The sequence below is a fragment of the Carcharodon carcharias genome, chromosome 20, assembly GCF_017639515.1.
Source record: "Carcharodon carcharias isolate sCarCar2 chromosome 20, sCarCar2.pri, whole genome shotgun sequence".
NCBI classification, from domain to species: Eukaryota; Metazoa; Chordata; class Chondrichthyes; order Lamniformes; family Lamnidae; genus Carcharodon; species Carcharodon carcharias.
The window spans coordinates 84,403,089-84,427,534 of record NC_054486.1 but is presented as its reverse complement, the minus strand read 5'-3'; the positions used below and the strand labels follow the sequence as shown (position 1 = coordinate 84,427,534).

Sequence of the window (24,446 nt, the reverse complement as noted above, 5' to 3'; positions counted from 1 at the left end):
TCATCTGCGAATTATTGATCATGCCTTCTATATTCATGTCTAAATCATTAATGTAAACTACAAACAGCAAGGGTCCCAGCACCGATCCCTGCAGTACACCACTCGTATTAGGCTTCCAATTGTAAAAACAACCTTCGACCATCACCCTCTGCCTCCTGCCACTAAGCCAATTTTGGATCCCATGGGCTCTTACCTTATTGATCATTCTCCCATGCGGGACCTAGTCAAAAGCCTTACTGAAGTCCATGTAGACTACATCAGCTACACTACCCTCATCAACACAACTAACCACCTTCTCGAAAAGTTCAATCAAATTTGTTAGACATGATCTCCACCTGACAAAGCCATGCTGACTATCCCTAATTAATCCCTGCCTCCCCCTGTTCAATCCATGGCCAATGCTAATTTGCCTTAATCAATGCAGCAGTTTGGGCACTACAAATGCCTCACTGCTTACAGGGTAAAGAGAAAAAATAAGCAATCAGGATTCCCACTCCTGATTGTTGTCCAGTAACCAAAGCTGGCTAAAGTGGAAGGAAACAAGATGAGAAAAGGTTAATCATCCAGTTCTAAACTATATTGATTTCGCTTTTTGGATTACAGCTTCAAGATAAAAATTAAAATATTTTTTAAATGCATGTGTGGATGCCAGGTGAGAACAGTATTACTGTTGTTCAATTTAATTTGCTATTTGTTCATTTGCATAATAAATTTAAAGTCTCAGAAATATTTATTCTACACCTTCCACTGTTCACTCTCTATTTTAGAGTCAACAATTTATTAGTTGATTCCTGGATCCAGGACATTGATGTAGGTGCAACATTCCTGCAGCTTTTAGTTTAATTTAAAGTCTTTTATGTGGACCTTTGTCAAAAGCTTCCTGAAAACCTGAATAAACTGTATCACATACAGTGCTATTTTATACCTCATTTATAAAATCTAGAAGAGATTAAGGAAGTTCATTAGGCAGCATGGTTCCCATCCAAATCCATCCAATGTTTAAGTTGTTTAGATTCCATTACTTTACATGGACTAATGAGCTGTTAGTTGCCTGGGCCAGATTTGGTGTTTTTTTTAATACAGAGGCTATATTAAACCTCACCATCAAATAGCGATTTTGCCTTAAGGGCCAGGACCCATTAATTTTCTTCCTCATCTCCTTCTGCATCCTAGAATATACCTTTAGCACAGCCGAAGATCTGAAGTTGTGCTTGTCAGTTGGTGTTTGAGTATCTACTTGGGAATCCAGGGGAATGGAATCTTGGCAGCTAAGATTGAAACCTGAGAGGTGGACAGTCTTTGACGCTGTTGACATCATTGAAATGGAGCAACATTTGGAGAGAATTCCCAGGTTAGATTTTCGAAGGTGAAGACTGGAATCCCTCGTGAGAGAGACAGAGTTTCGATGAGATTGGCTGACTCACGGTATTACTGATGTCTGGGTAGGTTGTTGAGAAATCCATGGACTCTATCTTGACTGTGCCATTTATTATATAGTGTGGTATGATTGGCCACAGGTGGCTGGTTAATTCACACGTACCTCATATTAACCCTGAATGTTAAGAGTATAAGATAAATATTGTAAATTGTTTCATCTTTCTGGCCTTATATACTAAAGTTTATTTTTGTTTGTTCAAAATGTGTGGAATCTTGTGACTTTATTGACTGGACAAGTATCTTGAATCTCAACCTTTGTTTACTTTAAACAAAACATTATTGGTCCCTAACCGGATATTAGCAACAACTAGGGGGTCTGGACAAGGATCATAACAACATGCTCTATTCTTTTCCTATCACAATCCTGGAACAGCTTTTTGATATTGTATTTTATAAATTTAGCTACAGCCATCTCTAGCATCCTCTGTGCTTCTCAAAGATCTTCCAACTTGTTTCATCAAATTCTTACTCCCAGGATTCTCCTCCCTTTTCCCCTGTAGGCGTCATCAAATTTTTTTTGACCCCTGCTTCAGCATCAAGCCTCTTCAGAAACTCATCCTACATTGCATCAATGATTCATTTCTCCAAGCGAGCCTCTGTAGTTAGTCTAGTGGTAATTGAAAGGAATTGTGTGTTGTGACCTATGCATATTCGTAACTGGGTTGCGATTTGCCCAAGCTATTTTACTTTTAGCACTTGCGGACAGTAAGCAAAACAGCAGTCTGAGCTGCTTTCAAAGCTAAGTCCCAGAGGTGAAAGACCAGTGTGCAGCCTGCTGTGTCTTCCTTGGCACTATAAAACAAATTAGTGAAATAATTTAGGGCAATGGCACTTAAAAACTAGCCTCTGAACATGTAAGCAGAGTTATTAACAGCAAAAGAATTAGCTCGTTGCAACCTCTAACATTAAAGCATAAGTATTGTTTTCCAAGAGATTTAGGTTTCAGAACCACACCTACCAGGTCATCAATGAGGGCCTGCTTATTCTTCTTTTTTGCCAACTGCTGCAGTTGTTCTTCCTTCAGCAGAAGCATTCGTCTTTGATCACTCTCCTGCCGTTCAAATTCTAAAGCCTCTTCCAAATCTTCCTGCTCCCGGGTCTAAAATGGAAAGATGGAATGTTTGCTGCAACATATAGCTTGATTTAACTGAAGACTGCTAGATGAATAATTCAAGTAAAATATATTATCAAAATCCCTAGTTACAGCAGTTTAATATTTCCAAAAGTAACGCAACGGACTTCAAACAGATGGTCGTGTCTTAGAATATCAACTTTAATGAGCATTTGCATTCAGCCAACCTCAGTGGGAAAGTTTCACTAATCATCAGCAAGAAAAATGCATGCAGCAATAACAAGCTGCCAATATCCTAACAAAACATGGGATTGCAAGGTTAATTCTCATTCTTAGAAAGAAGCATTTTATTGACAAGTGACAGTGCTGAAGTTAAAAAGTGCTGTGTTAATTCAAAGGAATAAGGAACAATTATGATTGAAAACAGTTTAAGTAACCAAGAGAAAATGAGCCATGTATCAATCGCTTCTAGCCAGTTTCAGTCCCACCAACAACATTGAAACCACTCTCAAAGTCATCAACATTATTGGTGCATTATCAATTCTCTATCTCTGTGGCATTCAAATACTGAAACCTTCTTCCACAACTTTGGTTACTTCTACTCTCAATTATTCAAAATCTCCTTTGGGCTCCCAAGTTCCATTTTATAACTCCAAAAAACTAGTTGCCTTATCCTAAACCCCACAAAATCCCATTCACTGATTACCCATGTTAATGTGACCTCCACTTGCTCCCTGCTGTCAACAAATCAGTTTTAAAAGCATCACCTTCAAATCGTATATGGTCTTCCTATGTTTGCAAAGTCTTCTCGCAATACATCGCTTCAGACATACTGCTCTCTCTCAATGCTGGTCTACTGTGCGTTCCTGCTTCTCTTCAGTTTATCAGTTATCAAGAGCCTCAGCCAACTTGTCTTCATATTTTCTCTCTCTCATCCTTTATCATCCTCCATCTCTTCTCATATTCAAAAGCTTACATAAAATGTTTATCTTCAAGTGCGCTTTTGGTTAACCTGTACCTACATGGGTCCAAGACCTTGCTAATTTAAGGGTGCTAGATAAATGCAGGTTGTCACTGAAAGTAATTTCTAATTAACATAGGCCAATGTATTGAATCGTCTAGAATCAAATGTAAAAATTATTTTATTTAGCTTATATACTAACAAATTAGACAGAATGATTCTCATAAGTATCTCAAGGAATGTTAAAGGAGATCAAAAGATACAAGAAGTTTAAATTATAGGTGATAGCTCAAGGCACAGTTGCAAAAATGCTAGGTTTACAGGAGACCTTGGAAAACGAGAAGGAAGCTGGCAAGGCAACAAGTCTAGAGGCATTTCAGCTGAAGACTCTGCCACCAATGGTGAAATGAAAGTGAACAATGGAGTCATACATCTACAGTAATCCAAGTCAAACCGTGATGTAGGGTTGGAGAAGATTATGAGGTAGACTGAAGCACAACAAGCATTTTTAAATCAACACACTGGAAGAATAGGGTGCTGGGGTGGATCTACAAGAACAAGTAATGAAAGATGTTTGGAATTTACTACAGAATATGTTACGAGCTTTGTATGATTTCGAGTTTATACAAAGTGGAGTTCAGGAGCTAGGTCAAGAAAGAAACTGGAGAAATAAAGCCTGAAGATGGTGAGACTGGTTGAGGAACTTAGTGGTGGGCATGAGGAAAAGACATAATGATGGAAGTAGGGGTACTGAGATAGAAGTACATAATCCTAATGATGGGCATGATGTGGGTACTTGAGCTCATGATCAAACAATATATTGAAATTATGTACTGGCAAGTTCAGCAACCAGGAAGGGGAATGGAATCATATCTGTAATGCAAAGTTTCTGGCCTCAGTCTTATAAAGGCTTTGTATAATATAACTAGCATCCAGGTCAATACAGCATTATAATTCTTCATGACTTCATGTTCTCTCAAGTTACTCCCGTATTTTCTTCCTCCTGAAAATGCTGACAGTATAGGCTACAGTTCCATAATTCCCTGCAGCCTTCTGGTATTTCCCTAGGTTTTATTTTCATGCAAGAGTCTAGAAAGTGAGGAATTTTACCATGGTAGGCATGGTTTAGCCAAGTCCAATCCTGTTCTCACCCAGCATCCATACTTGATGCACATTCCACAAGGGTAACTGGGTAGTGATGATATGAAGGATTGTAGTTTTCTCTTTCCATGACTTTAGGATGCAAGACCAGTTAAGTCTGGCTGAGCAAACTGGGGACATTCTTGAAATGCATGGTTCGGTACCACTCTAAACATTGAATTTGTTTTATTTTTATTCGTTCATGGGATGTGGGCATCGCTGCCAGGCCAGCATTTATTGCCCATCCCTAATTGACCTTGCTCAGGGGTCATTTAAGAGTCAACCACATTGCTGTCAGTCTGGAGTTTCGCGTAGGCCAGACCAGGTAAGGAAAGCAGATTTTCTTCCCTAAAGGACATTTGAACCAGATGGGTTTTTATGACAATCGACAATGGCTTCATAATTGTCATCAGACTTGTAATTCCAGATTTTTTATTAAATTCAAATTCCACCATCTATGATTTGAACCTGGGTCCCCAAAGCGTTACCATGGGTCTCTGGGTTACTCATTAAGTGACAATACCACTATGACACCCCTCCCCCAATTTAGCCCCGATCCAACAGAGCACTTTTATGATTACTCTAATGCACCTTGTATGGTAATTTTACATCTCGACTAAAGTACAGTCATTAGATATGATAAAAGACTTCTACACTGTTTCCTCCCAGACAACCAGATTGTTTGGAAATTTCAGCAGTTACCATTATAGCTAAGTAATTATTAGAGGATCTTTTCCTTCATCTAAAAAGGCATAATAAGCGCACAAATAATTTGGCTTTAATTTTTGCTCAAATTTCCTTTGCAATAATCAAATTATATTCATCTAATGCACCATAAATATTAGTTCAGAAAATGTCTAGTCCAAAAGTAAAATAAAAGTAACCACAGAAATTCATCACTTGATCTTTTGGGTCAAAAACAGATCTCACTATGGTTATTAACAGCCAAAGCAAAAACAAACTGCATACTTAGATAAGATTCCTTGCCAGTTTTTTAAAATACCCAACAAGAGCTGATATTTATATAGCTTCTTTAACATAATGAAATGTCCCAAGGAGCTTCACAGGAACATTATAAAACAAAGTATGACACTGAGCCACGCAAGGAGATATTATGTCAGATGACCAAAAGCTTGGTCAAAGAAGTAGGTTTTAAGAAGTTTCTTAAAGGAGAGTGAGATAGAGAGGCAGAGAGGTATAGGGGAGGAATTCCAGAGCTTGGAGCGTAGGCAGCTAAAGGCATGGGCCAGGCAACTAAAGACATGGGCCAGAATTTTATGCTCCCCCGCTGGAGGGTTTTTAGGCAGTGGGTAGGGAGAATGAAATTGAAGGGACATTTGTGCTGGAACAGGCAAAGCCTCGGGCGGGAAGCCCACCCTTGTCCCATTTGGGGCCCTTAAGTGGCCAATAAATTTTAGACTGGTGTGAGGGTTGAAGTTGTGTGGGAGAAGCCTGAAAATCAGCAGAGTTAGATCCTGGGCAAGAAGTGTTGGGGGGGAGGTGGGGAGGGGTAGTTGGACACGATGCCACCATCGGAAGACCCCTTCTGAAGTCAGGTGCTTCCCCACCTTGAGGTCCAGTGGCCTCAGGGCCTCCCTCCAACCCACCAAAACCAGATCGTTCCCTTTGCACCACCCCCCATTTCCCCCCAACGCGTTCCCTACCCTCCCCACCTTGGGACCCTGAGCCTCTGGTGCCTGGACTTAGTTTCAGGCATCCTCCTGCATTTCCTCACTAGTGCACTGCAGCTCTTGTCACTGCAGCTCTCTAAGGCAGGACTTCTTCCTGAGTGAGGGGCTAAAGTCCCATTTGCAGCCACTTAATGCTCATTCACGTATGAAATGGCTATGGGGCACATGGAGTCAGCAGATAGTAGGAAGTGAAACCCCACCATCCAAAAGATTCAGGCCATGATCTCCAATGATGAAGCAATTACAATTGGGAATACACAAGCTGCTAGAATTAGAGAAACTCAGATATCTTAGAGATTCATGGGGCTAAAGGGGATTACAGAGATATGGAAGGGCAAGGCATGGAGGGATTTGAAAACAAAGATGAGAATTTTATAAAATCAAGATGTTGCTTGACAGATTGCTTGACAGAGAGCCAATGTAGGTCAACGAATATGGGGATGATGGGGTAACTGTACTTCCTGCAAGTTAAGATAGGGGCAGAATTTTGGATAACTTCAGATTTATGGAGAGTAGAATGTGGGAGACTAGCCAGGAGTGTATTGGAATAGTCAAGTCTGGAGAAAACAACTCGTGTTGATGTTTGTATAGTTGCTATGGACTTATGGAGGAAGGCCTTACCTCTCAAATGAACAATGGAAAAAAATGATAGAACTCGTTAACAACAAAAATTCTATGGATATGATACATGTAGAAGTTCAGCCAGGCTTTTGGTATCCTGCCATGCAAGCTATTGTCTATCAGGTAGAAGACGTAGAACAGTACAGAAACTTCTGCTTCAACACCTCTTTGTTCTTTTGTCTACGACATCTTTTGGTTATCTTCACCTATCACTGGCTCTCTATCCAGCTCTACTTGTCCCACCCCCCCTTAAAATCAGCTTATATTTCACCCCTTTTCTATTTTTCCTTAGTTCTGTTGAAGAGTCATACGGACTCGAAACGTTAACTGTGTTCCTCTCCGCAGATGCTGTCAGACCTGCTGAGTTTTTCAAGGTATTTTTGTTTTTGTTTTGGATTTCCAGCATCCGCAGTTTTTTGCTTTTATTTTACACAAATTTCTGTGTTGGACTGAGAGTAAATTAAACGAGCAAAAGCAAAGAATAGTTGTAAATGGCGTTGTATTGACATGGCAAAGTTTCATTAATGGAGCACCACAATACAGTGATAAGGTCATAGCTGAATAGGTTGCAAGTATATAATTTGAATTTGGTGAGGAAAGCAAAAGGTTCCAAATCAACGGGGAAGGTCAAATAATGGAGAACAGGTAAACTACATACAAAAGGATCTAGGCAGGATGGAAATCTGAGCTTTTAAGTGGATAATTGCAGGATAATGTAACTACAGAAAGGAAATAACCTGTGGGAATATAAACTAAATAGCTTTAGGCTACTGGAGAAAGAGAAATCGGGTATAGTGTTAGCGGATAGCTCAGCAAAACAAAACACATCATCTAACAGTAATAAGGAAAACTAACTGGATTGTGTCTATTTAAATCAGACCAAGAGAGGTGGCATAAGGTAACCCCATTATCACCAAACAGAAATGAACATAAGTGTTCTCTTTAGGAAAGCATGAACAAAATTGTCTAACACAGGTCCAATCAAACTGAAAGAGGCATAATGTAACCAGTGTGCACAGGTTGAGAAAATACTCAAGTATGCCGGAGGATTCTTAACTGGATTGCGGGATGTACAGCGAAAACAATACAGCACAAATCTAAGGAGGTGATAATAACTTTAACTAGACACCAGAACATGGTAGATGTGAAGCACTCAGTGCAGTTTTGGTTGCTATAATACAGCAAAGAGATACATACATTAGAAGCAGTGAAGAAAGGGAAACCAAGTCGAGAACCAAGGATCACAGACTCAACCTTAGAAATGGAAGCTTCACAGATAATTTAGATTTAACAACTTTACATAAAGGATGCTAAATGAATGGAATGCACTATTCAGGCAACCAATGGAGGCAGGTGAAGTGGAATCATTTAAGGGGTCATTGGGCAGATTAATTAAAAATCAGGTGATTGAAAAACATTAGTATTCTGGATGGGATAATGACTGCATAATCTTTTTTGTTGCTGTATTTTCCTGTGCTCCTATGTTTTAAGGTGTCATTATTTTCCCAACAGATTCTGGTGCAATGTTCAAAGGATTAAACTCAATGTCTAGAAAATGGGCAAAATTAATCAAGAATTATAAAGTCTACCCATAAGAAAAACTAGAGATTGTCATGAAAAAATGCAGCAAATTCTAGAAATATGCAAATACTTCATCTGCAATGGAAAAGAGGAACAATTCAAGCTAACTGATGAGCATATACCCTTCATCAGCACAGAAAGATAAGCAAACACTTTAAAGTACTTGACAAAACAAAGGGTAGAGGGAAGATAAAAGTCAGGAGCTCGGAATGCTGACTGGCATCACAAACGGTTAATGGGGATAATCTTAACTTTTCCAGACGATAGTGAATCAATCGTCAGTATTATGCATCATCTGATATTCCTTTCCATTGATGTCATCACCATCAGCCAAAATCAAAATTATCCCAACAGGTTTAATGACCTGAAAACAGTTTTTTTAAATGAAAGAGAGATGAAATGGGTGAATAATACAAGCAGATTAGATTTATTTTAACGTTTACTCATTGTTCTCTCCTGCCCTTCTTTCTGATCAGACCAATAAAATCATTTTCTGACCACTCATAATTTCACAGAATCACAGAATTGTTACAGCGCAGGAGGTGGCCATTCAGCTCATCATGACTGCACTGGCTCCCTTAGTACTATTTTCCCTCCTTCTCCCCATAACCCTACCAATTCTTCCTTTTCAGATAACAGTCTAATTCCCTTTTAAATGCTTAGATTGAAACTGCCTCCACCACACCTTCAGGTAGTGCATTCCAGACCGTAACACTCACTGCTTTAAAAAGTTTCTTTCTCATATCGCTTCTGCTTCTTTTGCCAATTGCTTTAAATCTATGCCCTCTCATTCTCGATCTTTTCATGAATGGGAACATTTTCTTCCTATCTACCCTGTCCAGACCCCTCATGACTTTGAATAGCTCTATTAAATCTCATTTCAGCCTTCTTTTCTCCAAGGAAAACAGTTCTAACTTCTCCAATCTATCTTCATAACTGAAGTTCCTCATCCTTGGAAAATTCTCATGAATTTTTTTCTGCACTCTGTCTAGTGTCTTCATGTCTTTCCTAAAGTGCAGCACCCAGAAATGGATGCAATAATGCAGCTGAGGCCAAACTAGGGTGTAATACAAGTTCGGTATAACATTCTTTCTCTTGTACTCTACGCCCTTATTAATAAAGCCTAGGATACTGTATACTTTATTAACCACAGTCTCAACCTGTCCTGCCACCTTCAATGATTTATGCACATTTACACTCAGGTCCCTCTGCTTCTGCACCCACTTTAGAATTGTACTCTTTACTTTATATTGTCTCTCCATGTTCTTGTTCCGAAAATGATTCATTTCACATTTCTCCACATTGAACTTCATCTGTCACCTGTCCGTCTGCTTGGACATCTTGTCTACGTCCTTTAGTCGTTCTATACTATTCTCCTCACAGTTCACAATGCATCCAAGTCTCATATCATCCACAAACTTTGAAATTGCACCCTGTACACCAAGGTCTAGATCATTAATATACATCCGGAAAAGCAAGGGTCCCAACACCGATCCCTGGGGAACTCCACTACAAACCTCCCTCTAGCCCTAAAAACCTCCATTAACCACTACTCTCTGTTTCCTGTCACTTAGCCAATTACGTATCCATATTGCTACTGTCCTTTTTATTCCACAAGCTATAACTTTGCTCACAAGTCTGTTGTGAGGCACTGCATCAACGGCTTTCGAAAGTGGTGAAGAAGGGGATACATCCAAAACCTATTATATATTTGGCATTTCTTTTGTTACCTATTCAACTGATGAATGCTGAGTTACATTTATGCATGAACTGATCACTTCATTCAATGAAATGCTGTCCAAAAAGATGCTTTTCCCATTATGCATAACAATACTAGAAGACACGGTTTAATTCAAGCCTATGGTTCATATGAATAGCAAGAAAACAATACATCTGCAGTTTAATGGAGTGCTCTAAGACATCCTAAACTATTTATACTTTGCTTAAATTTGTTTAAATTTTGCCTGTGAAACAAAAAATGACTGCATTTCACAAAGTAATCAGTTTGTCTTAAAGTGCTTCAGGACATCTTAAGAATGTGACAAAGTGCTCTATAAATTCTATTTATTTCTATTGCAAATTATAATAAGGGCATGGCAGATCTCAAGGGAAATGGTGGTAAGTAATTTCAAGGGGCTTAAGAAGCAGGACCAGATTTAATCTATCCTTGGGTATAGACCCTGATGTATAATTTCAATAGTGCATTGGAATTAAGGTAAGCACCAGATGTTGGAGAAAAGCCCATTTTAATTAAATGGGTTCACTTCAAAACTGAAAACCACCAACTTATGAATCTAACTTGGTGTTGAGAAAGCTAACATATGGCCATCTTAGGGCTGAAATGGGATTTTCAACACAGCTTTGTAAAATGAAGATCAACTGTATAAGTCTAATCTGATTGGTCAAAGTAGCCCTTAAACAGTGAATCAACAAGACATCATCTACTTAGATTTCCAAAATGTTTCTGATGAAATGCCTTGAAGAATTATGCATGAAAATTAGGTCCAATGGGATGAAGGTTGTAATGGCAAGATGGATAACAAATTACCTACAGGACTGTGAACAAGGAATGGTTTAAATTGGGTTGATTCAAAATGAGTTCTGGTCACAGTGGGATGTCCCTGGTCAGTGCTATGATCACTTCTGTTTTTACATTAATTAACCATGTGAAGGGAGATAGGAACAGTCGGAATTAAATTAACAGACTACTTTGCAGCATCTGGTACTTAGGAAATAAACTTGTGAATGGATCTGGAGAGTTTGGGACTGGAAAGTAAATCCACACTAACTCTTTAATTCTAATAGGCTATGGCCAAAGCAAGCATGATCATTGATTATATTGCCTGGACTACTCAACATGAAAACAGAATTACAATGATAGGATTAGCTTTGGTATAAACTTATTTGGGAGGAAGACAGGAGCAGGAGGCAGCCATTCAGTCCCTCGAGCTGGCTCCACCATTTAACTAGATTATGGCTGATCTTCTATCTCAACACCATCTTCCTGCACTATCCCTATATCCCTTGATGTTATTGGTATCTAGAAACCTATCAACATCTGCTTTGAATATACTAAATGACTAAGCTTCCACAGCCCTCTGGGGTCGAGAATTTCAAATATTCACCATCTTCTGACTGAAGAAATTCCTCCTCATCGTGGTCCTAAATGGCCTACCTCGTATTTTAGACTGTGTCCCCTGGTTCTAGAGTATTGTATGTAATTTTAGTCTACCTCAAAGCCAACACTGTGGCTTCAGGGAATTTGCAGAGAAGGACACAAGATTGCCCAGTCTGAAATTTATGAGCTGAGAAGATAAACTTGATTTGTGTTTACGTTTGATCAAGAAAGGTTGTACAAATTCAGATCTGTTTTAATTGTATCAGTTCCTCCAGTAAGTGATTTGAGATTTTCCTTTATGAGAGTGTTTACCTTGGTCAAGTATCTATTTGCAAGTTAATGTAATGTAATATGGGAGTGGTTCTTCACTTCTAACCAAACAACAGGAGTTAGAGTAGTTTCTCAGAGTCCAGTGGCCAGAGAGTTCTACTCTGGAGCCAATTCTATTCACTGTATACTTCAATGATTAGTTTCATAGACTAGAGGGAATGATGCCCAAATTTGCAGACTATACTAAAAAGAGGAATAAATGGGGAGGGGGTTCTGGAAAGGGGATATGTAGGCTTACAAAGCAAAAAGATATGGCAGCCTTGCAAGGCAGCTATTTAGCTAATGATAAAACAAAAACAGAATTACCTGGAAAAACTCAGCAGGTCTGGCAGCATCGGCGGAGAAGAAAAGAGTTGACGTTTCGAGTCCTCATGACCCTTCGACAGAACTTGAGTTCGAGTCCAGGAAAGAGCTGAAATATAAGCTGGTTTAAGGTGTGTGTGTGGGGGGCGGAGAGATAGAGAGACAGAGAGGTGGAGGGGGTTGGTGTGGTTGTAGCGACAAACAAGCAGTGATAGAAGCAGATCATCAAAAGATGTCAACAACAATAGTACAATAGAACACATAGGTGTTAAAGTTAAAGTTGGTGATATTATCTAAACGAATGTGCTAATTAAGAATGGATGGTAGGGCACTCAAGGTATAGCTCTAGTGGGTTTTTTTTTATTTTATATAATGGAAATAGGTGGGAAAAGGAAAATCTTTATAATTTATTGGGAAAAAAAAAAAGAAGGGGGAAACAGAAAGGGGGTGGGGATGGGGGAGGGGACTCACGACCTAAAGTTGTTGAATTCAATATTCAGTCCGGGACTGAATATTGAATTCAACAACTTTAGGTCGTGAGTCCCCTCCCCCATCCCCACCCCCTTTCTGTTTCCCCCTTCTTTTTTTTTTCCCAATAAATTATAAAGATTTTCCTTTTCCCACCTATTTCCATTATATAAAATAAAAAAAAACCCACTAGAGCTATACCTTGAGTGCCCTACCATCCATTCTTAATTAGCACATTCGTTTAGATAATATCACCAACTTTAACTTTAACACCTATGTGTTCTATTGTACTATTGTTGTTGACATCTTTTGATGATCTGCTTCTATCACTGCTTGTTTGTCGCTACAACCACACCAACCCCCTCCACCTCTCTGTCTCTCTATCTCTCCGCCCCCCACACACACACCTTAAACCAGCTTATATTTCAGCTCTTTCCTGGACTCGAACTCAAGTTCTGTCGAAGGGTCATGAGGACTCGAAACGTCAACTCTTTTCTTCTCCGCCGATGCTGCCAGACCTGCTGAGTTTTTCCAGGTAATTCTGTTTTTGTTTTGGATTTCCAGCATCCGCAGTTTTTTTGTTTTTATTTAGCTAATGATAATGAGTGTGACAAGAAGGGACATAAAAAACAGCAGCAAAAAGGGTCCAAGGGGGGAAAAAATGGTAAAAAGGCTAAATTAATGGCCCTTTACTTAAATGTACACAGTATTCGGAAAAAAATAAATGAATTAACAGCACAAATAGAGGTTAATGGATAAGGTCTTATAGCCATTACGGAGGAGTGGTTACAAGGAGATCAAAGCTGGGAGCTAAATATTCAGGAGTATGTGACTTTTCAAAAAGACAAGCAGGAAGGAAAGGTTGGGCAACTTTGTTAGTACGAGGTGGAATAAGTACAATACCAAGAAAGGATCTTGGATCGGAATATGTAGAATTCATATGGGTGGAGATAAGAAATAACAAGGGGAAGACGACGCTGGTGGGAGTAGACTGTAGGACAGAATAAATCAGGAAATGATGAGGGCATGTAAAAAAGGCAGTACATTAATCATGGGTAACTTTAATCTTCATGTAGATTGGGAAAATCAAATTGGCAGAGGTAAACACAAGCAAGAATTCATACAGTGTAGTTGGGACAGTTTCTTAGAATAGTATGTTGTGAATCCAACCAGGGATCAGGCTATTTTGGATCTGGTAATATGTAATGAGGAGGTTTAATAAATGGTCTCAGAGTAAAGGACCCCCATAGGAAACAGTGACCATAATATGGTAGAATTTAGCACTCAGCTTGAAATTGAGAAATTTGCATTGGAAACAACTGTGCTAAACTTATTTAAGGGTAATTATAAAGGAACGAGGGCAGAGTTGGCTGGGGTGGACTGGGAAAGAAGTTTAGCAGAAAATACGGTTGATGAACAATGGCAGACATTTAAGAAAATAGTTCATGACTCTCAACAAAGATATATCCCAGTGAGGAAGGATTCAATGAAGGGGATAAACCAACCATGGTTAACCAAGGAAGTTAAGGACAGTATCAAATTGAAAGAAAAAATACAATGTGGCAAAGATTAGTGATAAGCCAGAGGATTGGGAAAGTTTCAAAAACCAACAAAAGATGACAAAAAAAGGGACAAACTAAACTTTGAGGATAAGATGAGCAAGTATTATAAAAATGGACAGTATGAGCTTCCTTAAATATATAAAGAGGAAGAGAGAGGCCAAAGTGAACATCAGCCCCTTAGAAAATGAGGCTGGGGAAATAATAATGGGGAACCAGGAAATGGCAGAGGAGTTGAATAAATACTTTGCTTCAGTCTTCATGGTAGAAGATACTAATAGCATCCCAAAAATACTAAATTATCAATGGACAAAAACGGTGGGGGGGGGGGGGGGGGGTAGGAGGAATAAGTACAATAGCTATCACTAAAGAAAAAATACTATGGAAACTAAAGGCCGATAAGTCCCCTGGACCTGATGGGTTGCATCCTAGGATATTAAAGGAAGTGGCTACAGAGATAGTGGGTGCTCTGATAGTAATCTTCCAAGAATCCTTATGATTCAGGGTAAGTCCCAGAGGATTGGAGAACAGCCAACGTAACACCTTTATTCAAAAAGGAAGGGAGACAAAAAAAAACATTTAACTACAGGCCAGTTAGCTTAACATCTGTCATTGGGAAAATGTTGGAGTCTATTATAAAGATGTAATAACAGAGCATTTAGAAATACATAATCTAATCAAGCAGAGTCGGAAATCATGCCTAACAAATTTATTAGAATTCTTTGAGGTGGTAACAAGCAGGATAGATAAAGGGGAACAAGTAGACATAATATATTTGGATTTCCAAAAGGTGTTCAATAAGGTACAGCACATAAGGCTACTTAATAAGAAAAAAGCCCATGATGTTGGGGGTAGTATATTTGCATGAATCGAGGATTTGCTAACTAACAGAAGAGAGAGAGTTGGGATAAGGGGAGCAATTTCAGGGTGGAAACCTGTGGAGTGCCACAGGGATCAGTGCTGGGGCCTCAATTATTTACAATATATATCAATGACTTAGATGAGGGCAGTGAATGTACTATCGCCAAGTTTGCGGATGACACAAAAATAGGTGGGAAGGCAAGTGGTGAGGATGACGTAAGGAGTCTACAGAGGGATATAGACAAGTTAAATGAGTGGGCAAAAACTTGGCAGATGGAATATAATGTGGGAAAATGTGAGGTTATGCACTTTGGCAGGAAGAATAGAGGAGCTGAATACTATTTAAATGGAGAAAGACTATAGAAGGATTCGGGAGTCCTTGCGCATGAATCACAAAAAGCTAACATACAAAGCCTTGGTTAAAACATGGACAAAAGAGCTGAACTCCCGAGGTGAGGTGAGACTGACTGCCTTTGACATCAAGATAGCATTTGACCAAGTGTGGCATCAAGGAGCCCTAGCAAAACTGGAGTCAATGGGAATCAGGGGGAAAACTCTCTGCTGGTTGGAGTCATACCTAGCACAAAGGAAGATGGTTGTGGTTGTTGGAGGTCAGTTCACCTCAGCTCCAGGTCATCACTGCACAAATTCCTCAGGGTAGTGTCTTCGGCCCAACCATCTTCAGCTGCTTCATCAATGAACTTCCTTCCATCATAAGGTCAGAATTGGGAATGTTTGCTGATGATTGCACAATGTTCAGCACCATTCACAACTCCTCAGATACTGAAGCAGTCCATGTCCAAATGCAGCAACGCCTGGACAATATCCAGGCTTGGGCTGACAAGTGACAAATAACATTTATGCCACACAAGTGTCAGACAATGACCATCTCCAACAAGGGAGAATCTAACCATCACCCCATGATGCTCAATGGTATTACCATCATTGAATCCCCCATTATCACCATTCTGGGGAGGTTACCATTGGCCAGAAACTGAACTGGGCTAGCCATATAAATACTGTGGTTACAAGGGCAGGTCAAAGGCTAGGAATCGTGTGACGAGTAACATACCTCCTGACTCCCCAAAGCCTGTCCACCATTTACAAGGCACAAGTCAAGAGTGTGATGGAATACTCCCCAGTTGCCTGAATGAGCGCAGCTCTCACAACATTCAAGAAGCTTGACACCATTCAGCTTGATTGACACCACATCCACAAACATTCACTCCCTGCACCACCATCACACAGTAGCAGCAGTGTGTACAATCTACAATTGAACTGCAGGAATTCACCAAAGCTCCTTCAACAGCAATTTCCAAACCCACAACCACTACCATCTAGGAGGACAAGGGCAGCAGATAGATGGGCACACCACCGCCTGGAAGTTCCCCTCCAAGCCACTTACCGTCCTGACTTGGAAATATATTGCCGTTCCTTCACTGTCTCTGGGTCAAGATCCTGGAACTCCCTTCCTAACAGCACTGTGGGTGTACCTACACCACATGGACTGCAGCAGTTCAGGAATGCAGCTCACCACTACCTTCTCAAGGGTAACTAGGGATAGGTAATAAATGCTGGCCCAGCTAGTGAAGCCCACACCCCACAAATGAATTAAAAAAAAGTCCAACAGGTAATAGGGAAGGCAAATGAAATATTGGCCTTTATTTCAAAGGGAATGGAGTATAAAAATAGGGAAGTCTTGCTGAAACAATACAAGTCACTAGTTAGACCATACCTAGAATACTATGAACAGTTTTGGTCCCCTTATCTAAGGAAAGATATACTGGCATTTGAGGCAGTCCAGAGAAGGTTCACTAGGTTGATCCCAGGTATGGAGGGATTTTCTTATGAAGAGAGGTTGAGTAGGTTGGGCCTGTACTCATTGTAGTTTAGAAGAATGGAGAGGCAACCTTATTGAAACTTAAGTTACTTAAGTTACCAGTGTCCCTTTCGCCCTCCATGTTTGAATTATCTGAGTTGGTCTGTTATGTAGTACTTTACCATATGCCTTATGAAAATCCATATTCAACCTTCACGAACCCTTTATGTTACTTCATCAAAGAACTTGTTCAGGTTAGTCAGACAAGATTTATCTTTAACAAATCTACACTGGCACCCGCTATTAACCTATGCTTCTCCAAGTGAGAATATTTTTTCCCATAACAGTGATCATTTGTAGATTTCCTACCATGTCTGACTTGTAGATGCTGGCTTTTTGAATAGGGCTATAGCATTTACAATCGTCGAGTCCTCTGGCACCACTGTGATATCCAAGGGAGATTGGAAGATTCTGGTCAGAGCTTCTGCCATCTTGATCATAGCATCCCCAAGCAAAGAATGATGCATTCCTTTTGGATTGGGTAACTTGTTAAATTTAAGTGCTTTATTTAGCACCACCTTTCCATTTTTATCTTATTCAATTGCTATACTCCTCTGTTGTCTGCTTCAGGGTTAACTTCATTTTCTTCTTTTGTGATGAACTTAATGTCTTTTATTACTGTTACATGCCTAAGATGTAGGAGCAGAAGTAGGCCATTCGGCCCATCAAGTCTGCTCCACCATTCAATGAGATCATGGCTGATCTGATAATCTTCAACTCCACTTTCCTGCCTATTCCCCATAATCTTTGATACCCTTACTTATTAAAAATCTGAAAACTCAGCCTTGAATATATTTAATGACCCAGCCTCTACAGCCCTCTGTGGTAAAGAATTCCACAGATTGACTACCCTCAGAGAAGAAATTCCTCCTCATCTCTGTTTTAATTGGGCGCCCCTTTACTCTGAGATTATGCCCTCTGGTCCTAGACTCTCCCATAAGGGGAAAGAGAATCTCAGCATCTACCCTGTCAAGCCCCCTAAGAATCTTATTGATTTTTAATCAGTAAGGATATCAAGGGTTATGTAATCGGCGGGGGGTGGGGGGGGGAGTGGGATACTGATTTAGGAAAGTTAAAACAATGTTTTAAAAAAACTCTGCTGTTGCCTAGCAACAGGGGTCCAGAGGGGGAGAGAGACACACAGTGACAGGGAAAATTTTAAAAAAAGCACTTTGAGTTCAGTTGGAAACAGCTGCCAGTCCCAAACCAGAGTTCAGTTGAAGCCAGCTGCCAAGAGAGATTGGGAAGGAGAGGAAACTGCAGGAGCAGGTTCTAGAAACTAAAGAAGAAAGTCCCCAAATCCAGGGGAGTGGAACAGGAAAGGCCCCAAAAGGACAGTCTAGTCAAAGAACAAGGATAGGAATCTGGAAAAGGTTCTGCTCTATGGAAATGAAAGTGAAGAGCAGAGAGGAAGTCTCCAAGCTTCAAGGTTAAAGAGAAGAAAGCTGCATTACATAGATTTAAATCAATAAAGGCGTGCGAGAAGCCGGAAGATCCAAGGACAGCCGGCGGTTGTAACTCTTTATTATAGGCATGTGAAGTAGTGGTGTTCTGTTGGCATGACTGAGTCAGGGAGAGTGTGTGTTTGGGAGAAAGCTTGAATGCACGTGATGATCCAGGGGAGAGGAACATCGGAAGACGAGTTTGAAACCCTGGAGGTAGACCCTTGTGGAAGGCGCCTGAGAGAAAGCGTCATTTGGGAGAAGATTGCAAAGCAAGTCCTTCAAGAGTGGAAATTGGAAACCCTCGTGTGATAGATGGAGTTCAGTGAGACTGGTTGACTCACAGTGTGACAAGTGTCTGAGGGAAGTTGAGAAGAGATCCATAGCAGCTATTTTTCAGGTGGCATCTGTCACTTGGTTTCAGATTGTGATGTATCTGACCACAGGTCAGCTATTGGTTTACGTGGACTGTGTGCTTACTGTGAACATTAGCGCATAAGATAACTTTTCTAACTTGTCTTATCCTTACATATCTGTATGTATGTGTAAAGCTGTAGTTGTGGGTGAAGTATTGCAATATAGCTCATCTTTTATTTTTAATAATTGTTTTATTCTTCTGTTAAAAGTTCATCAGCTGACTCCTGTGACCCTGTTCAGTAGCTACTCTCCACGTATCTAAACAAAATATAAAAGTTAGGATCTATCAGTTCAGATTCCACCCTAGGATTTGGCTTGTCCATTAGCTGGGATCATAATATGTTTCACTAACTGGACAGTGGAGTTTACTTAGTATCATGGTTTGCTTCTTTCCCTTAATATGGGTCTGTGCTGCAAATGAATTTCCAATTGCCTGACAATCTGGATAGCCTTTTCAAGGATTAGATCTTCCATTGCTTGAAGCAGGTCTGCGAGTGCTTCATCCACCACTCCGACAACTATTCTATCCCCTATTAGCTTAGATTTCAAGTCACCATAATCACAGCCTTCAGCCATTCTGTACAGAATGAAGGAGTCGGCAGGTTCTCCCAGCTGTTGACACATTTATTAAATTTAGTCCTTTCAAGGATTTTGTTACTTCAGAGATTAAAATAAGCTTTCAATGATTTTAGAATTTCAAATTTTGGAGATGATGCGTTGGTTCCTTGTCTATTATATAGTTGGCTTACAGGCCTACCAAATAAAGCAGTGTGTTAATTTGGCCAGCTTCTGTCTTTTTATCCAGGCCTGAAGAAATCATGTATCTGAGGAATGGATCCATCCTCACCCCCTTTTTGATCCCCTTTTTTCTAATAATTATTATTTTTTTTTTATATATATATATTTGGCTTTTCCCATCTATTTCTATTATTATTTTAAAAATGTATTTCAATCCGTTGTTTTATTTCCACCTTTTAGCCTATTTCGATCCCTTCCCCCCACCCCATCCCCACTAAGGCCATCTGTCACTTGCTCATCCTGCTTTCTACCCTTAACGTCACTGTTAGCACATCCTTTAGCTAATATCATCACCATCAACATCCCTTTGACCTTTTGTTTATGACATCTTTGGTAATCTCTCCTTTGCCTCCACCTATCACTGGCCCTCTATCCAGCTCCACCTGTCCCACTCCCTTTAAACAGCTTATATTTCACCACACTTCTATTTCTCTTTAGTTCTGATGAAGAGTCATATGGACTCAAAACGTTAACTCCATCTTCTTCTCCACAGATGTTGTCAAACCTGCTGAGTTTTTCCAGCAATTTTTATTTATGTATCTGAGGAATCTCTTTCTCCAGAGTGCCCAATTTCGAGGTTGATCTGAGCCTTGGATAAGTCCTAATTGATCTGAAGAGTGGATTTCTGATCCATGATTAAAATTTTTAAATTGCAGGTTCAGCTTTAACAGGCTTCTGAAAATCCAAGATGGCGCCACCATACCCTTCTGCACAAAGGGCTTTCCCACACTTGCTGGTTTTGGTAGGCTTCTGCAGTAATGGCATTCATGGCCTCAGCATTTAAACTTTCTCAACAGTGGCTGCCTGGATTGACTGGTTAGAGTATTCCCCGCTTTAGCACAATGCTCTCAGGTCTTGGAGGCACCAAATCTCAGCTTTTGAGGGATTTTAAAGCTGCCTACTCAGTCGCGATTAATTTTTAATTAATTATTTTTTTCTTTGTTCGCAGCAAGCTCAGTCGCCACATTTTCAGATGACGGGTCAGGAATCGGGTTTCTCAGGCAGCGGTTTAAGCGGCAATTTCTGACCACTGAAGTATCTAACTTTTTTTCAAGACTTGTGTTGTCCAAGAATTTGAGATTTTTAACTCACCCCTGCTAGGTTTGTTGACTCTGTTCTGGTGTTAAAGATAGACTTCCACAGGACTCAATGATGTTTTCTGCTCCAGTGAGGAATTTAATTTCTGCCTTCAACTTCCAAGCCTTTCTTTGAAGCTTTTCTCTGGCAATTCCCTTCTGCGCTTTCACTTCTTGAGCTTTTCTTCAAGTCAGAATGCTTCTTTTATTTTTTTCTTCAGTTTTCTAGGATTTTAATTTTTTTCTGTAGTCTATGTGAGGTTTTGAGTTGTTCCATTCGCTGCCACCATGTTGAAAGGTGTTGGGCGTAGTTCAGTAGGTTTTATGGTATCCGTAGTCTTAGGTAGTTCAACAGTAAGTATTTATTAACTATTAGAAACTATATACTTAGGTTCAGTAAAAGTTCAAGCTAGGAGCTGTCTCCATGCTTGCTTTCACACACATCTCTGTCCAACACTACACTAACCCCTAAGTGCAGGTCATGTGTTCTCTTATATCATTGTGTGGGCAGTACTGTACTCAGTCCCACGTTAATCCTTTATGTAGCAGATCCTTATACTACACATACTAAATGGTGTGGAGGATAGAAGCAGACATCAGGAGTACATAGAAAAACTGGTGAAACAGGCAGTCCCATCATCGTCAGGTGCAATTTTAGGCAGGTAAGTGCATTTGGGAGGAGCAGTATGGAAAGCCAGTGTAATCTAAATTGTACTATTTTGAGGGAGCACAGGAGCAGAAGGTCCTTGGGATGCATATACACAAATCTTTACGGTAGTAGAGCAAATTTATAAAGTGGTTAGGAAAGGGCAAGGGACACTTGGTTTTGAATACAAAAAACAAGGAAGTCATGCTAAACCTTCACAAAACACAATTAAGTCTCAGCTGGAGTGTTGTACTCATTTCTGGGCATCACATTTTAAGAACAATGTCAAGGCCTGGGAGAAGATACTGTGGTTATGTGGAGAGATTAGAGAACCTGGCATTGTTCTTCTTACAGTACTGAAGATTAATAATAGAATCTTGCAATACAGAAGGAATCCATTTGGCCTGTCATGCCTGTGCTTAGTCACTTTTTCACGTTAAATTTAAAAGGAAAGTTTAATTTCTGCTTCCAATAGGCTCCATTTATGGGTCTATGGAAATATTTTCCTTTGTTGGACTAGTCTCTGAGAAGATTATCTATCTGCTAAGCATCATTGTATGATACGGAGACCTGGTTGCAGACATGCCAAACTTGTTCCCCTGCATTAAGCTGGGCCGCAAGACCCACTTGATCCAATGGCTAATTAATAAGGCCCTCATTTTCCAGGGTTTATATGTGCTGGTCTCTGCCATGGTTTGACTATTTACTGTGCCCTTCACATGGATCAAGCCAGTGCACATGGTCTAGGTTACAAGGCTTTGTCAAAGTCATTCACTCTAAGGCTCAACCATTAGTAAACAAAACCCACTGGGAAGTTTCTAAAAAAAAAAGTATGACTCTGTAACTAAAATCATTTTTCACTTTATTAACATATGCCATTTATCGCATATAGCAGGTAAATTGTGTTCACACAAATATGTCTGCTGTAAGTGGAAGGGACTCTATTTACAAAACTACATATACATTTAGACAAAGTTCACCAGGATAGGAATTTTAAATTAAACAGATCAACTGACTGACCAGTTTTAGTTTGTTTCTGTAAATAATATCTTTGTTGTCCTTCTGGTATTGCTCCATTTTTCTTTTAGTGTTCTCTATATCCACATTGTTGGTCAGATTAGTCACTGCAAAAAAAAAAGAAAACCTTAGCCCACAATAAGTCTAATTATCCAATATCATCCAGCACTCCTAATTGAAAGTTGCAAAATTTGACTTGCTGTTAATATTTCAAGCAAAAAAAACTGATTTGTTAGGAGTACACTGAAATTCAAATTTACTTTACTACATTTCTATGACCATTCAAAATCTAGTCATTGTGTTGCATTACTGTATTAAGCCTAAATTCCTCATGTCTTTTTTTTCTATTGTATCCTTACCTTGTTATCCAATGTAACCCTGTTAGGTGAAAAAAGCAGTTATATTAGCATCCTTCAAGTTATATCTTCAGTAGTTTTGGACACACTTACATGTTACCCCAATGTGTATTCTATACTTTAAATTACAGTATTAAACTGTGGACTAAAACCACACCCAATTTCAAATCAGCCCCAATCTCCTCAATATTCATCTTATTCCCACAATACAAATCAAGTAAGAATTTTAGTATTCATTTATGTACATGGTAACAAATAATTAAAGGAAACAAGGCAAATCACCAAAAATAAAACTTAAATGATGCTACATGCCATGAATTATTCCGCAAAACATGGAGAATGATGCAGCCTAATGCACAATGCATGAAGAAAACTCATCCAGGAGGAATGCAAGTCACTTCATAAACTGACTTCTGAGAAGTGCCAAGAAGCACCATATACAATTATATTCCAAGGACCTTATTCAATATATCATAGGACCACTTCCATGGCATAAAGTTAACTATTCCATGGAAAGCAAACAGATTACAATTGAATAAATCTCTAATATGACGGTTGATATGTTTTTTAATCCCTATAATAATCATGAACAATGAAATATTATTCAGTTGTCTCCCTCCCCAAGTTGAATACTCAACTATTCAGCCATTAATACATTGCAAGACAGGCAATGTGTATTGCTGCATTGAGCAATTACATTCTTCACGTTGCTGAAATAGACATTTTTTTAATGAATTGACTACTAAGATTTCCGTACACAAATATTAAATTAGTTTTGCTGAGAACTTGTACTGCTATGCAAGTGAGTTATGGTCAATTTACTTTGAAACCAGCCAAAATCCATATTATAAGAAAGAGTCCGGTGCAGGATTCCATAAGGTCAACACATGCATCTCTTCCAGAAGCTCTACATCTGTCTTTACCCACATGACAGTGTGGAATCTGAAAGCTTACTTGTCAAAAGTATCCCAAACAAAATCCAAGAGTTTGCACTTCTGGCTGGGCAATCTGCAGTTTTGACATCAGAAACCCAACTGAAATACACAGCCAAATTTAAGAATTCAGCTACAAGTCATGGTGTAAGGCACTGTAAGGCCCACTACGTGGGCTACATAACTGGATTAGTAATCCAGAAAATAAAAGTGTTCAAATCCCACTGTGGTAGTTTGAGAATTTGAATTCAAAAACATATTTTTTTAAATCTGGAAATAATAAAATGGAATGCGACTGCAATAAAATCACCTAATGTCGTAAAAACCCAACTGATTCATGAATTACCTTTAGGGAATGAAGACTGCCATCTCCAACCAGTTTGGACTTTATGTTACTCCAGTCATACACCAATGTGCTTGATTCTCAACTGCCCTCTCATGTGATTTAGTAAATCACTCCACTGTATCAAACCACTACAACTGCAGGGTTCAAGTAGAAAAATAGATCTAAATATTTCAGAAAATTGCACAAAAACATCGAGTTGCTCATGTCGCAGTATTAAAAAGGATGTATAGGTTTAAGCTGGATAGGTAAACCAAACATACTTATCCCCGATGATTACCCAATGTGATACTTCTAACTACTTCTAGGAATTGATAATTTTGGTCTTTTGATGCACAGGTAGTGCTGAATTGATTAAACATTTATGCCTAACTTCATGAACATTCTTCAAGTTTCAA

General features: G+C 39.4%; 1 protein-coding gene across 1 annotated transcript in view; it reads right to left on the bottom strand.

The window, feature by feature from the left end:
- The window catches only part of mnat1 (MNAT1 component of CDK activating kinase), a 174,102-nt gene that overhangs the window by 117,092 nt on the left and 32,564 nt on the right, over positions 1–24,446 (bottom strand). The window contains exons 4-5 of the mRNA XM_041214862.1: positions 22,421–22,524; positions 2,396–2,536 (exon numbers count right to left, since the gene is read on the bottom strand). Coding sequence (XP_041070796.1) covers positions 2,396–2,536; positions 22,421–22,524 — 245 coding nt within the window. The remainder of the gene's footprint in view (positions 1–2,395; positions 2,537–22,420; positions 22,525–24,446) is intronic.